The 12,900-nt window shown below is 36.1% G+C and overlaps 1 protein-coding gene across 1 annotated transcript in view; it reads left to right on the forward strand.

Annotated features, from left to right (window-relative positions):
• Positions 1–12,900, forward strand: part of Cpne3 (copine 3) — a 56,923-nt gene that overhangs the window by 37,588 nt on the left and 6,435 nt on the right. Inside the window, exons 9-15 of the mRNA XM_045144377.1 lie at positions 1,978–2,064; positions 2,729–2,788; positions 3,262–3,395; positions 6,644–6,698; positions 6,778–6,829; positions 10,714–10,847; positions 12,361–12,597. Of these exons, the coding sequence (XP_045000312.1) occupies positions 1,978–2,064; positions 2,729–2,788; positions 3,262–3,395; positions 6,644–6,698; positions 6,778–6,829; positions 10,714–10,847; positions 12,361–12,597 (759 nt within the window). The remainder of the gene's footprint in view (positions 1–1,977; positions 2,065–2,728; positions 2,789–3,261; positions 3,396–6,643; positions 6,699–6,777; positions 6,830–10,713; positions 10,848–12,360; positions 12,598–12,900) is intronic.

Consider the following 12,900-nt stretch of genomic DNA (forward strand, 5'->3'; position numbering starts at 1 on the left):
CATGCTTTCACTCTCATTTTGCATAACACCTATCAATTTTATTTGTTTACCAATTAGATAATACAGTGACTTATTGAGCTGATATCATATAAGGGTGACCTGTACTTGGGGAGAATTCCAAACTCCATGAAAGAGAGAAAATTTATTACAATGTCAATCACTAGGAATAGAAGTGGCTTTTTTCTATTTTGGGGTGGAAAACATAATGCATTTAAACACTGGATGGAGCAACACTTTGCTAACATAGAGAAGGCAGAGCTTGATCAACCTCCATGGCAGGCTTGAGTTCCCCATGGTCAACAAATTTTTTCTGGTAGCCTAAGCAAGGCAGGTGGCTTGTATGTACCTTTCCTGTGCTTCCATGGAAGGACCTTCCTTTTCCCATAGTCTAAAGTATTGAAAGCTAGGGTTGAGCCCAAGAGCTATTGATGTACCGGTATAAGTAGATGGAAGAAGTAGTCATTGGTTCTGAAATCTAGAATGCTTCTTCTGTATAGACAACAGAAGCCTAGCACACTAGCCTGAGGACTGTTCGTGAGGAAGTGTTCAGGCCCTATGTTGCTGAAATAGGTGTCAGAAGCTGTGCAGTCGAGGTTACTTAGCAGGTTTATGACTATTTTAGAGTTCGATTTTCTCTAGCTTATGATACCATGTATGGTTTATTTGAAAATCCCTAGTTTAAGGATTTGGGCATTTCACTAGTCACAATATTAATGATACCAGGTAAACATCTGATCTTGAGTTAGGTACATATCTGTAACTATGCATAGACTTTTACAATATGTCCTCCAATTCTACTTACTTACTTATCCTCACCCATGGGAAGGACAGAAGCTGTTCTTGGTACTTTAGATTATATATTAAGCTGCTCTCTAATGGCATGAATTTTGTTGAGATCATTCCACTGACAGATGTTTGACATAAATTTGTTTTATATCACTATATTAAATATACTTTTAAAATGTTAATTCTTGGGAAATTAGGAATGATTGTTCCTGGTATATAAGAGGCTTTCTGTTAACTAGTACTTATGAAGTATTCCTTATTTCTAGTGTTGTTACTGTTAACAACCCAATGAAAAGTCAACAGTATAATTTGGATTTGATTATACCCTAATGAGGGAGAAAAAAATTAATGAAATGAGATAATTGAGGTTAATGGAGACTTTATGCCTAAATTTTATATGGTTACACGTAGATAGAAGTCAAAGACTTAAACAAAAGTGGGTGTTGTAATGTAGAGTGACTTGATTACAGTTTAAAGAAGGAATGGTAGATAAGACATACAGGGAAGATCATTTTGTTTGGGGGTAGGCAGTTCCCTAAAGTGAAAATGAGTAATAGATTTGTTTTTAATCTGTATTTTCAATAGAAAGTCATAATCTTCACTGCATTTATTCCCATAGGATTGGGCTTCATATACTTCCATTTTAGGGTCTTAGCTTATTTTTGTTTGCGTGGCTAAGAGGTGGAAGTAATACTTTTTGTTCTTTTAAACTAAGGTTATTACTGGGAGCATTGTAAGGAAATCATATAGAGGCAAAATTTATACTCAAGTTATTTTAAAAGGTTTGCCATTTTGGGAATACCTTAGGTGTTAGAAATTTAACCAGTAAAAATTTCACATACTGGGGCTGAGGAGATGGCTCAGCAGTTAAAGGCAATTGCTTACAAAGCCTGTAGGCCTGGGCTGGTTGTATTCCCCAGATACCCAGAGGCACAAAGTAGACATGCATTTAGAGTTTGTCTGCAGGGGTAAAAGGCCTTGATGTGCCTATATTCATTCCCTTGTTCAAGTAAATATTAATATTTAAACATTTTTTACATACTTGATGTATGCAGTTGTTTCAAAGTTGTGTTTTCCATCAGTCCATATCAGTAAGTGTAATTCTAAAGGGAGAGGTCATTTGTTAAAATTCCCCTTAGCAGTTTGAATATTGCTAGCCAAAAATTTAACCTGTACCTTCTCTTCTTACAGGCTGAATATGAATGCATAAATGAAAAAAAGAGGCAAAAGAAAAAAAGCTATAAGAATTCAGGTGTCATCAGTGTGAAACACTGTGAGGTCAGTTAGTTTTGGTCACTTGTAATGAGTTTAGTATTTCTAGTTCTGTCATTGCAGTTGATATCAAACAAGTACTTTAAGCAGCTGGAAACCACATGAATGATTGGTCAGTCACCTTAGGGAAAAGAACAGAGTGTAAAATAGTAAAGAAATATTTCCAGTAACATTGTTTTGACAACTTTTTTAGCAAAGGAAGATGAAAGTTTTCCATTATCTTAGAAAATGTGAGTCATTGTGTTTTTCCAACCTATTGGTAGAAATCGCTTAATCTCAAGCATATATCCTGGTTATAATTTCAACCTAAGATATATGAATGGTGGAAAGAAACCAAAACTACTTATAGTGGAAAAGTGTTTTTTTTTTAATTTGTTGTACATCTTGGTTACTGTATACTTATTTAACTGTCATTCTTGAAACTTATAGTGAGTATATTTCATCTTCTGCTGTTGATATTCTTATCCTAATATGGCTGCATTTATGTTGAAGTATATCTTACTAATTCTTGACATTAAGGAGGAATTCCTTATGCTCAGATGGAGGATTGATCCTATGTGCTTATGTCCTGTGCTGTTAAGTTTACAAACTCTGAAAAACATAAGCCAAGGAGCTTTTTGCTTCTCTTGTGTCAAGAGTTTCAATTGTAACAGCTTGCTTTTGTTTTTAGATTATGGTCGAATGCACATTTCTCGATTACATAATGGGAGGATGTCAGCTGAATTTTACTGTAAGTAACACACCGAATTTTCCAACTTAGACTGCCAGTTTGTAGTATTCTTTTATTACCTTACTAACTGTGTACTGAAATTTACATAATCTATTTACTCTATTTCCACATAGATCTCAGGTTGTATAGGTTTGCAGGGAAATTTGGACTGCATTGACAGCAGTCTATCTCTTGAGAGAAAGCAGATGCATACAAAGTAATGCTTATGCTTCAGGGATGGAAGCAATAGAAAGCATTAATATGACTTATACAAAATAAACCCTAAATCATCATTTAAGACAGTAGAAAAATTACAAGAGCAGGCTGAGATGTTTAAACTTTAAATATCTATGAAAATATGTGCATTTGTTTTAGCAGATGGAAGAACAGGCTCTGGGAAGACATTTTAGTCTTGTTTCTTAAAGTTTTCTTGGACCTGAAGCACAGGTGGCCTTATTGTCTCTTTAGTAAGGACTTCCCTTGTTACTTGGCAGGTGGGTGTGGACTTTACTGGTTCCAATGGTGATCCAAGATCTCCAGACTCCCTACATTACATCAGCCCCAATGGTGTTAATGAGTATTTGACTGCTATCTGGTCTGTGGGATTGGTAATACAAGATTATGATGCGTGAGTATGACTTTGCAAACACTGAACCACTCATTTTCATAATCCCCCAGAAAGGGCAGTTTCTGTTTCAGTAGCGAATCCTGATAGAGTTGGCAGGTTGAGGGGGATGGAGCAGTGCTTTTCACCTCCAAGTTCCTCTTTATTTTTTTAACCTCTCTTTTTTCTTTGTGACAATCTTTGTATTTATCTTTTTTGATCACTTAGCTCTTGCTATGAATAGTGTTAATATATATGTAGCATGCTAATTTAATAGTTGATTGAAGTCAGCAAGACTTACATTTTGATCTGGTTTCCTTAGAATTAAGTCATCAGGAATAAATTGTATGTTTGTAAGTCCAGATGATTACTACTTTTAGTAGTGTTTTTTTAATAAGACTAAAGGACAACTAAATCTAATTGCTACAAATTATTTTGAATGAATTCTCAGTAATTGGATTTTGAGTGAGTTGAAGGCTGGGAATGTAGTTCAGTGATAGAACATGTGCTTAATGCACATGAAATCATGGGTTTAGTCCCCAGTACTGTAAAAAAAAAAAGAGAGAGTAAAATAAAAAGATTATTCTTTGTATAAGTCCTCTTAAAGGTTTACTGAACAACTCAGGGAAAAATCTATATTATTTTTTTCTGGTTTTGCTACTGCATAGGATAATGTCTTTGCCTGTTATTTTATAATACAAGCTCTTACATATTAATAGAGCATTCCATTACTCTGCCATGGCAAAATGGAAGTAAAATTTTTAGGCAAATATTAGCAAATTTAAAGCAAAGATTTAAACTTTTATATTGGACTGGTAACATCTTAGTAGAACCAATTCAGGAGTTCCTGGAGCAAGATACATCCTAATGAAGTTGGCTTGAATTTGGATTTCTGACTCATATCTGTCAAATGTTAGGATAAATTCTGCATAAATTACAAATCTGAAATGGATACTCCCAAACAAAGCAGTACCAACAAAGTAGCAGTAAGTATTTTAGGGCTGTTAGGAAAACTTTCCTGTTCTCCAGGGAGTACAAGGCAGCTTCTTTGGTCCTCACCTTCCTTAGCCAGTGGCAAGATAGAGGGACCTGCATTCCTTTGTAGGGTCATGATTCAGAAGCAGCTGAAAATCCCTTCTACTCACATCTCCATGGCCTATAACTTTGGCATCTGACCTCAGCCAGCCCCAGGAAGCTAGGAGGTGTAGTCTCTAGAAGTGTTCTTTTAAATAAGGATGGAGTGATGATGGTAGGAAGCTATAGCTTCTGTTTCATGTCCTACTCTAAATTGCTTTTAAGATAAATTAGAAGTTTAATCATGACATCAAAATAAAAGAGAGACTGATTGAGATGGGGAGGGGATATGATGGAGAATGGAGTTTCAAAGGGGAAAGTGGGGGGGGGGAGGGTATTACCATAGGATATTTTTTATAATCATGGAAAATGTTAATAAAAATTGAGAAAAACAAGAAGTTTAATATCAAAAGTAAACTTAAAAATTTTAGGACAAAATATGCATTAGTTGCTTGTAATGTTAGAGAAGGCAGAAATTATGAAAGATTTTTATATTTAAATTCATTATTATTAAAATATGAAAAGTAAGGTATTCTGAACAGTTAAGACAAATTGCAGACTGGGAAAAATAATTCTGGCATTATGTAGGCTCTAACTTCAAGGCAAAAATAACCATTAAGAATGAATATACAAAGCTGGGTGTGGTAGTACATGCCTTTCATCCCAGCACTTGGGAGGCAGAGGTAGGAGGATCACTGTACATTGAAGACCAGCCTGAGGTTACCTAGTTGAATTCCAGGTCAGCCTGAGCTAGAGCAAGACCCTACCTCACTCAAAACAAGCAAGCAAGCAAACAACCAAAGAATGAATATACAGGGCTGGGGTTTAGTGGTAATTGTGCTTGCTCGCAGAGCCTGGTGGCCCAGGTTTAATTCCTCAATTCCCATGTAAAAGCAGATGCCCAAAACCATGCATGAGTCTGGAGTTGACTTGCAGCAGCAAGAGGCCCTGACATGCTGCATCTCAGACAAATAAATAAAAATATTATTTAACAATACAAAGAATATTCTGAAAAATCACTATGCTCATTACTATGTTTTATAATACAACATACTCAATATCTGTCAGTGTGGGCATGGGACAATGTCCTAATAGTGTAGTACTCAGTATCTATTCACGTGATACTGAGCATGCAGGCCCACAATCTAAAACCTTTGTATCCAAATGGTCTTACATTTTCCTCAAGAAAAAGATGAATTTTATAATGTTTGGCTTTTGTACTATGTTTCTCTGGCCAAATGGGTGAATATTCACAGAAGTGGTACAAATTAATGCTACAAATAACCCCATTAGTTGAGGTCAGCTTTTTATGCCACATAACTTTTCTGTAAACTAATGAAAAAATTAGCAGTTTTTCAGGAATGTTTATATGTGTTATAAATCATGATTATGGGCTAGAGGAATGGCTTATTGGTTAAGGCTCTTGCCTGTGAAGCCTAAGGACTGAGGTTTGTTTCCCCAGTACCCACGTAAGCCAGATGCACAAAGTAGTACATGCATCTGGAGTTCATTGCACTGGCTAGAGGCCCTGGCATGCCCGTTCCTCTCTCTCTCTCTCTCTGTCTGCCTCCCTCTCCCTCTTTCTTTGTCTCAAAGTTACTAAATAAATAAAATTTAATAAAAGAATATAATTTAGTTTTTATAAAATAAATATATAGGTAGGCTGAAGGGATGGCTCAAAGGATAAAGTGCTTACCACACAAGCATGAGATCCTGAGTTTGGATCCCCAGAATCCATGTAAAGCCAGGCTATGTAGAATGTATCTGTAATCCCAGCACACTGTGATGATAAAGGCTGAGCCAGGAAAACCTCTGAAGCCTGTAGACTAATGCAGTGATGAATAACAAGAAATCCTGCCTCAAAGAAGGCAGAAGGCAAGGACCAACTCCTGAGGTTGTACACTGACCTCCGCACATGTGCTATGATACCAGCGTGTGTGTGTGTGTGTGTGTGTGTGTGTGTGTGTGTGCACGCGCGCACAAATGAAGAGAGATTTTCATTTCTCCCTCAATGCTCAGAAAGATACTTAAAATGACAGTTTTTAAGTGTTAACAGTAGTGCTCTCTGGGAGTTACAGGTAATCTTTATACTTTTCTAGGATTTTGAAATTTAAAAGAAATAATCTCATACTATTTTTATTGTGAATAAAGGTAAAGATTTTTTTTTAATTCACTTTTTTTTGAATTTTTCTTTTAAGGGATAAGATGTTTCCAGCTTTTGGTTTTGGAGCTCAGGTACCTCCTCAGTGGCAGGTAAGAAAAAATCTCATTTTTAAGCTTTATTTTCTGGGGTAGCAAAACAGGCCGCCTCAGCCTTTTCATCTCTTGACAGGTGTCCCATGAATTTCCAATGAACTTTAATCCATCCAACCCTTATTGTAATGGTAAGTTGAGAAATAAGCATTTAGACTTTATGCTACAAAGCTCATCATTCATGTTTCTATTTATTTTATCATTATCATCATTATTATTATTTTGGTTTTTCAAGGTAAGGTCTTGCTCTAGCCCAGGTTGACCTGGAATCTCAGGATGGCCTTGATCTCACAGTGATCCTCCTACCTCTTCCTCCTGAGTGCTGGGATTAAAGGTATGCACCACCATGCCCAGCCTCATGTTTTTATTTTTTATTTGCTGTTTAAAGCTACTAAAATCCCATCATTTGTTTTCAGTTTGTGATAAATTTAACTTTCTGATGTATATGGAAGAAAAGTTATACCACATTGCTGGACTACAGTGGTAAATAATTAAGGGCAAGTCAGTGTTAATGATAATGAAGACTACATGAGAGTAGACTCATAATCTTAGGAGGAGATCAGTAAAAATCATAAATGATAAAAATGTTTCACATATAAATTGTAAGATAAATTTTCAATAAGACGAGTAATTCAGACCTGTAGGGATGGCTTAGCAGTTAAGGCGCTCACCTACAATGCCAAAGGGCCCGGGTTCGATTTCCTAGGACCCATGTAAACCAGATGCCCAAGGTTGCGCCTGCTTTTGGAGTTTGTTTGTAGTGGTCAAAGGCCCTTCTTCACCCATTCTCTCTCTGAAATAAATAAAATTTTGAAAAATATTTAAAAGTGAGTAATTCAGTACTGAAGACCTTTAGGAGAGCTTGTCATAGTAGTAGTTTTTCTCTTCAAAGAAAAAGTGTACAACACCAAATTACTTGTTGCTTCTACAATATTCTCTAAGTAGCTACAGTGGGTAAAAAGTACAAAGATTTAATCTCCTGTAATTTCCTATGTGTAGAGAACAAGAGGCCCTGGTATGCCCATTCTCTCTTTCTTCTTTAAATACATGTATAATTAAAAGTATTCAATTTTTTAAAATAATTATTTTTAAAATTGCATTGAATAATCAACCTATAATGCCTAGACTCCCACAGATTATATAACACTTTAGGGGAGGAAAAGTAGTTGTGGGGTTAGAAGCATTGTTTAAAATTCTAAGCTATAAGCTAACAACTACAATATGTATGGAATATAATCTTTTCTTCCTAAACAATATGGTGGAAGAACCTGGGGTAGTTTGCATGGGAAATTTCTCCTGTGTTCTGGGGTACTTACCTACATGAATTCAGTGTTCTTTGTGACACTTTCAGTGACCAGTTGTGACTGGTTGTGATTCTTCTATTGCTAGATAGATATTTGGAACTGTGAATAATACTAGTTTTTTCTAAGTGCACTTTGTGCTTATGGTGAAATTGGAATCACCTATGGAGTATGGATGACTTATATCATGTGACAAATCAGTTTAGAAGTTCACTGCTCTATAAATAATGTAAACCCATCTTTGGACTCCTCATCAAACACAGCTTTTGTACTTTAGTTTATAGTCTACAAAATGAATCAGTTCTATTTCAGATAAAAGAAATGCTATATGTAAAAAATACTGCTACATTATAAACAGGTAAGTTAAATTCCCTTTCTCAAATTAGTCATTGAACTTAATTGCTTAAAAATAATAATCTTTTAGCCAGGCATGGTGGCGCACACCTTTAATCCCAGCACTAGGGAGGTAGAGGTAAGAGGATTGCCGTGAGTTCGAGGCCACTCTGAGACTCCATAGTGAATTCCAGATTCAGATTGGGCTAGAGTGATACCCTACCTTAAAAAAAAAAAAAACTTTTGTTGCCTTAATGCAAAGGAAGGATTTTGGCATCAACAGTTGAAGGTCATTTATATTTGTGAAGAAATAAAATTGCTTATACCTGCAGGTTGAAAAGCAGAGGTAATAGAAATGGAAGAAAACATTACTGTTGCTAGAGTTAATATGCTCAAATTTTCTATAGTGCAAGATCTCATTTCTAGCCAATGTTAATAGTATTTTTTATTAATACTGAACTGACTCCTAGTTACAGCATCTCCTTATGCATGTTTATCACACACATTTGCATGTGAATTAGTTATGTTCTCAAAACTTGTTCATGAAAATGCCTGTTTCTAAGTTCAACATGACCAAGGGAGTTTGTTGGAATGCTGAATCTTAAGAGGAGAAAATTGTCCATGTTTCCTTTTTCCTTTTTTTAAAATATTTTTTATGTTTATTTTTATTTATTTATTTGAGAGTGACAGAGAGAGAGAGAGAGAGAGGGAGAATGGGCATGCGCCAGGGCTTCCAGCCACTGCAAATGAACTCAGACACGTGTGCCCCCTAGTGCATCTGGCTAACGTGGGTTCTGGGAAATTGAGCCTCGAACCAGAGTCCTTAGGCTTCACAGGCAAGCGTTTAACCACTAAGCCTTCTCTCCAGCTCCATGTTTATTTTTTCTAACAGACATTTTGAAAATAAGAGATTTGTAATAATTGAAATTTTTTCTGTGGCATATTTCTGTGATGATACCTGAAGTACTGTAGTGAATTCCTTAGGATTCATAGTATTCTGCCTACATCCTAAACTCCACTATTGAGGGCATATTCAACAAGTCTATACATAGGATACAAGTTTCATTGACAGTGCTTTTTACCAGAATGCCAGTCAACTGACTTGAGTTATGTTATCACTTTTTTTTTGTAATTATCATAAAAGATCTTTAAGTCTCAGTGGTTTACAATGAGAAGTCAATTTCTTGCTCACTTGTAGCTAGATTGATTGCAACACTATAACATGTATTTTTCGGTTTCTTTTGTTCTTATGAAATAGTGTCTTACTGTATAGCCCAGGTTGGTCTTGAACTTCATCTCTTCCTGCTTCAGCTTTCTGAGTGCTGAGATTGTACACATAACACCATACCTAGTTCATGGTGTTTTTTTTTTTTTTTTTTACTCTCAGACTCAGGCTAAAGGAACAGATCTTTTCTGGGTTTTGTTGTTTCAATAGCACAGAGAAAGAACAACAGAGTTAGAGAAAAATGGCTGTAGTTTTTAAAACATCTGCTTAGATATGGATGTCATGTCCACTCACATGAATTGGTCATAGCTAGTCTAGGGACAGCACCTCCTATATTTACTACTGTTTCTGTAGTAAAATGCAATTAGTAACCCACAGGTGATGAATGTTTTGAACTAAGATAGTTTAATACAAACTGTATATAATATTTCAGTTATTAAATAAGCATCTGTGTCAATTAGGATTAATATTAAATGTGTAAATGTATGATACATTTATAGATCCTTTGGCCATAGTCATAAGTGAATTTTCATCTTATCAGTAATTTTTTCACACTGCTTATTATCTGTTGTATGATGCTACTCCTTTTTCACTGCAATTTTCTATCAAAGTCACATCCAGAGTCATGTCAAAATTAACTATTAGCCAGGTGTGGTGCATACCTGTCATCCCAATCGTTGGGAGAGGCAGAGGAAGGAGGATCACTGTGAGTTGGAAGCTACCCTGAGACTACATAGTGAATTCCAGGTCAGCCTGGGCTAGAGTGAGACCCTACCTCAAAAAAAAAAAAAAAAAAAAAGTACTAATGTAGCAATTTTGTTCACTAATGAATGTTCACGTGAAAATAGATGTCTCTGTTTAAGGCGAGAGCATGTGGAGGTTTATGTAATAGAGCATAGCTGTGGAGTTGCATCGCCTACAGCTTTAGAACTTTTGGCTAAAGCGTTTTGTTTTGTTTTTCAGACAGTGCCGCACATTATAGCTGAGGTTGGCCTCAGCCTGGTGATTCTCCTGATTCAGCCTCTCTAGTGGTGGGATACTAGAGTCACTATACCTGGAATATATGATGATATATGATTATATTTACCAGTATTGTGAATTAACACATTATGTTTGAGGATTTTTAATATTTTTAATACTGCTTTTTTTGGTGTAGGAATCCAAGGCATTGTAGAGGCATATCGAGCCTGTCTTCCTCAGATAAAACTCTATGGACCAACTAATTTTTCTCCAATTATAAATCATGTGGCCAGATTTGCAGCTGCAGCCACACAGCAGCAGACAGCTTCTGTAAGTGCTCTGTGATCAGGGGACAGAAAAGATGTATAGTTGCTCCTGGTACCATATTTCTGTTTATAGTGTCTGTAAAGATAAAAGAGCAAGAATAAAAACTGCTGGGTGTGGTGGCACACACCTATAATCCAAACACTTAGGAGGCAGAGGTAGGAGGAATACTATGAGTTCCAGGCCAGCCTGAGAATACATAGTGAATTCTAGGCTACAGCAAGACCCTACCTTGGGGAAAAAAAGAGCAAAAATTCATGATACAGTCAGCACTATTTGGGGAATATCTGTTGTTGTTAAATTAGTCATTACAAACAGGGTACCAGCTTAGAGAGATGTCCCAGTGGTTAAAGCTGCTTGCTTGCAATGCCTATTAGCCCAGGTTCAATTCACCAGTACCCATTTAAAGCCAGATGTGCAAAGTGGCACATACATTTTATACTTTCTTTGCAGTGGCAAGAGGCCTTGGCATACCCATACCTAGTCTTCCTGCCTTTTTTTCTCTGTGTCTATCAAGTAAATAAAAATGTTTTTAAAAATCAGATACTAAAATAATACTTACATTCATGAGTTTTTTCCTCTGGCCTTTCAATTTATTTGCTTAAATGAGTTTTACAAAGAAAGAAAGAGAGAAAGAAGGAAGGAAGGAAGGAAGGAAGGAAAAGAAAGAAAGGAAAGGGGAAGAAAGGGGAGATGGAGGGAAGGAAGAAGAGAGGGAGGTAAGGAAGAAGAAAGAAAAAGGCCATCACCTTAACTTTTTGAGGTAGACTTTACAAAGAAAAGCTTCTAGATGCATATATTATTCTGTTCTAAGATTACCTACTATATTAAGAGGCTTGAATTGATCGACCATTACCAATTGGACTTTGGCTACCAAATTGGAAGACACTAATGCAGGCATTTGTTGAAAAAAATAAGTAAGATAATTCATGACAAGTGAATAGTGCCTGAGTCAGAAGAAGCACTCAATTTATGTCAATTAGTATTTATTATAAATCTTATTCCCATTCTAGACTTGAATGGCCCAAAGCATGAAGTTTCAACTTTATGTAACATTTTGGAAAGAATTGAAAGTTATCTTAAAACATGTCCATTTTTTATAAAGTGTACATTAGTTTGGTAAATAGTTCTGATTTGAGAGTTATTTGATCTTTGGAGAATGGAGTTACCACTTACTCCTTGATCTGCATTTTGACATATTTAATGTTTCAGTGAAATGAAAGCATTTATTCCTATGCCTACTGACAGGTTAGTCTTTGACATTTAGATGCTTTGCTTCCATGTGTTTTGCCAACTTTCTGTGATGAGCTGAACTTTAATGAGCCTGCAATTTTTGTAAGAGTAAATTTCTTTGTTATCAGAATTAGAGTATTTGATTCAAGTATTATCCTGGATGGAAACTGGCAAGGATAATGAACAAGAGAAAGATATGATGACTCACCAAGGTGGAGATATCATAATCATTACTTTGATTGCTTGAGTTTCACCTGCTCAATGGATGCATTTTCTCTTTTGTCAGCAATATTTTGTGCTTTTGATCATCACGGATGGTGTGATCACAGACCTTGATGAAACCAGGCAGGCAATTGTTAATGCTGCCAAGCTGCCTATGTCTATCATCATTGTTGGAGTTGGAGGAGCTGACTTTAGTGCCATGGAGTTTCTGGATGGCGATGGGGGAAGTCTCCGTTCTCCATCAGGCGAGGTGGCCATCAGAGATATTGTTCAATTTGTGCCTTTCAGACAGTTCCAGAATGTAAGTATTACTCCTCCCTACTCAAACATAGACCTTTTTTGCCAATCCACAGCCAAGCAGCTGAAAAGGCGTGCAGAGTTAGGACATTTGTAAAGAAGCCATTTTTACATGTGAGAGCTCTCACAAAAATTGGCACCCTTTTATCTTTTATGCTGGTGTATGTTTATTTGATAAATTATCAAAACAGTGTTGTTGTAAATATCCTAAGATCTGTTTCATTATTACCTTTTTATATTATTTTTTGTATAGTTATTTTTCTAGTTGCTGACACAAAATTCCTAACAGAGATGACTTAAACCAGGA

This window comes from Jaculus jaculus, chromosome 2 (assembly GCF_020740685.1).
Source record: "Jaculus jaculus isolate mJacJac1 chromosome 2, mJacJac1.mat.Y.cur, whole genome shotgun sequence".
NCBI lineage: Eukaryota > Metazoa > Chordata > Mammalia > Rodentia > Dipodidae > Jaculus > Jaculus jaculus.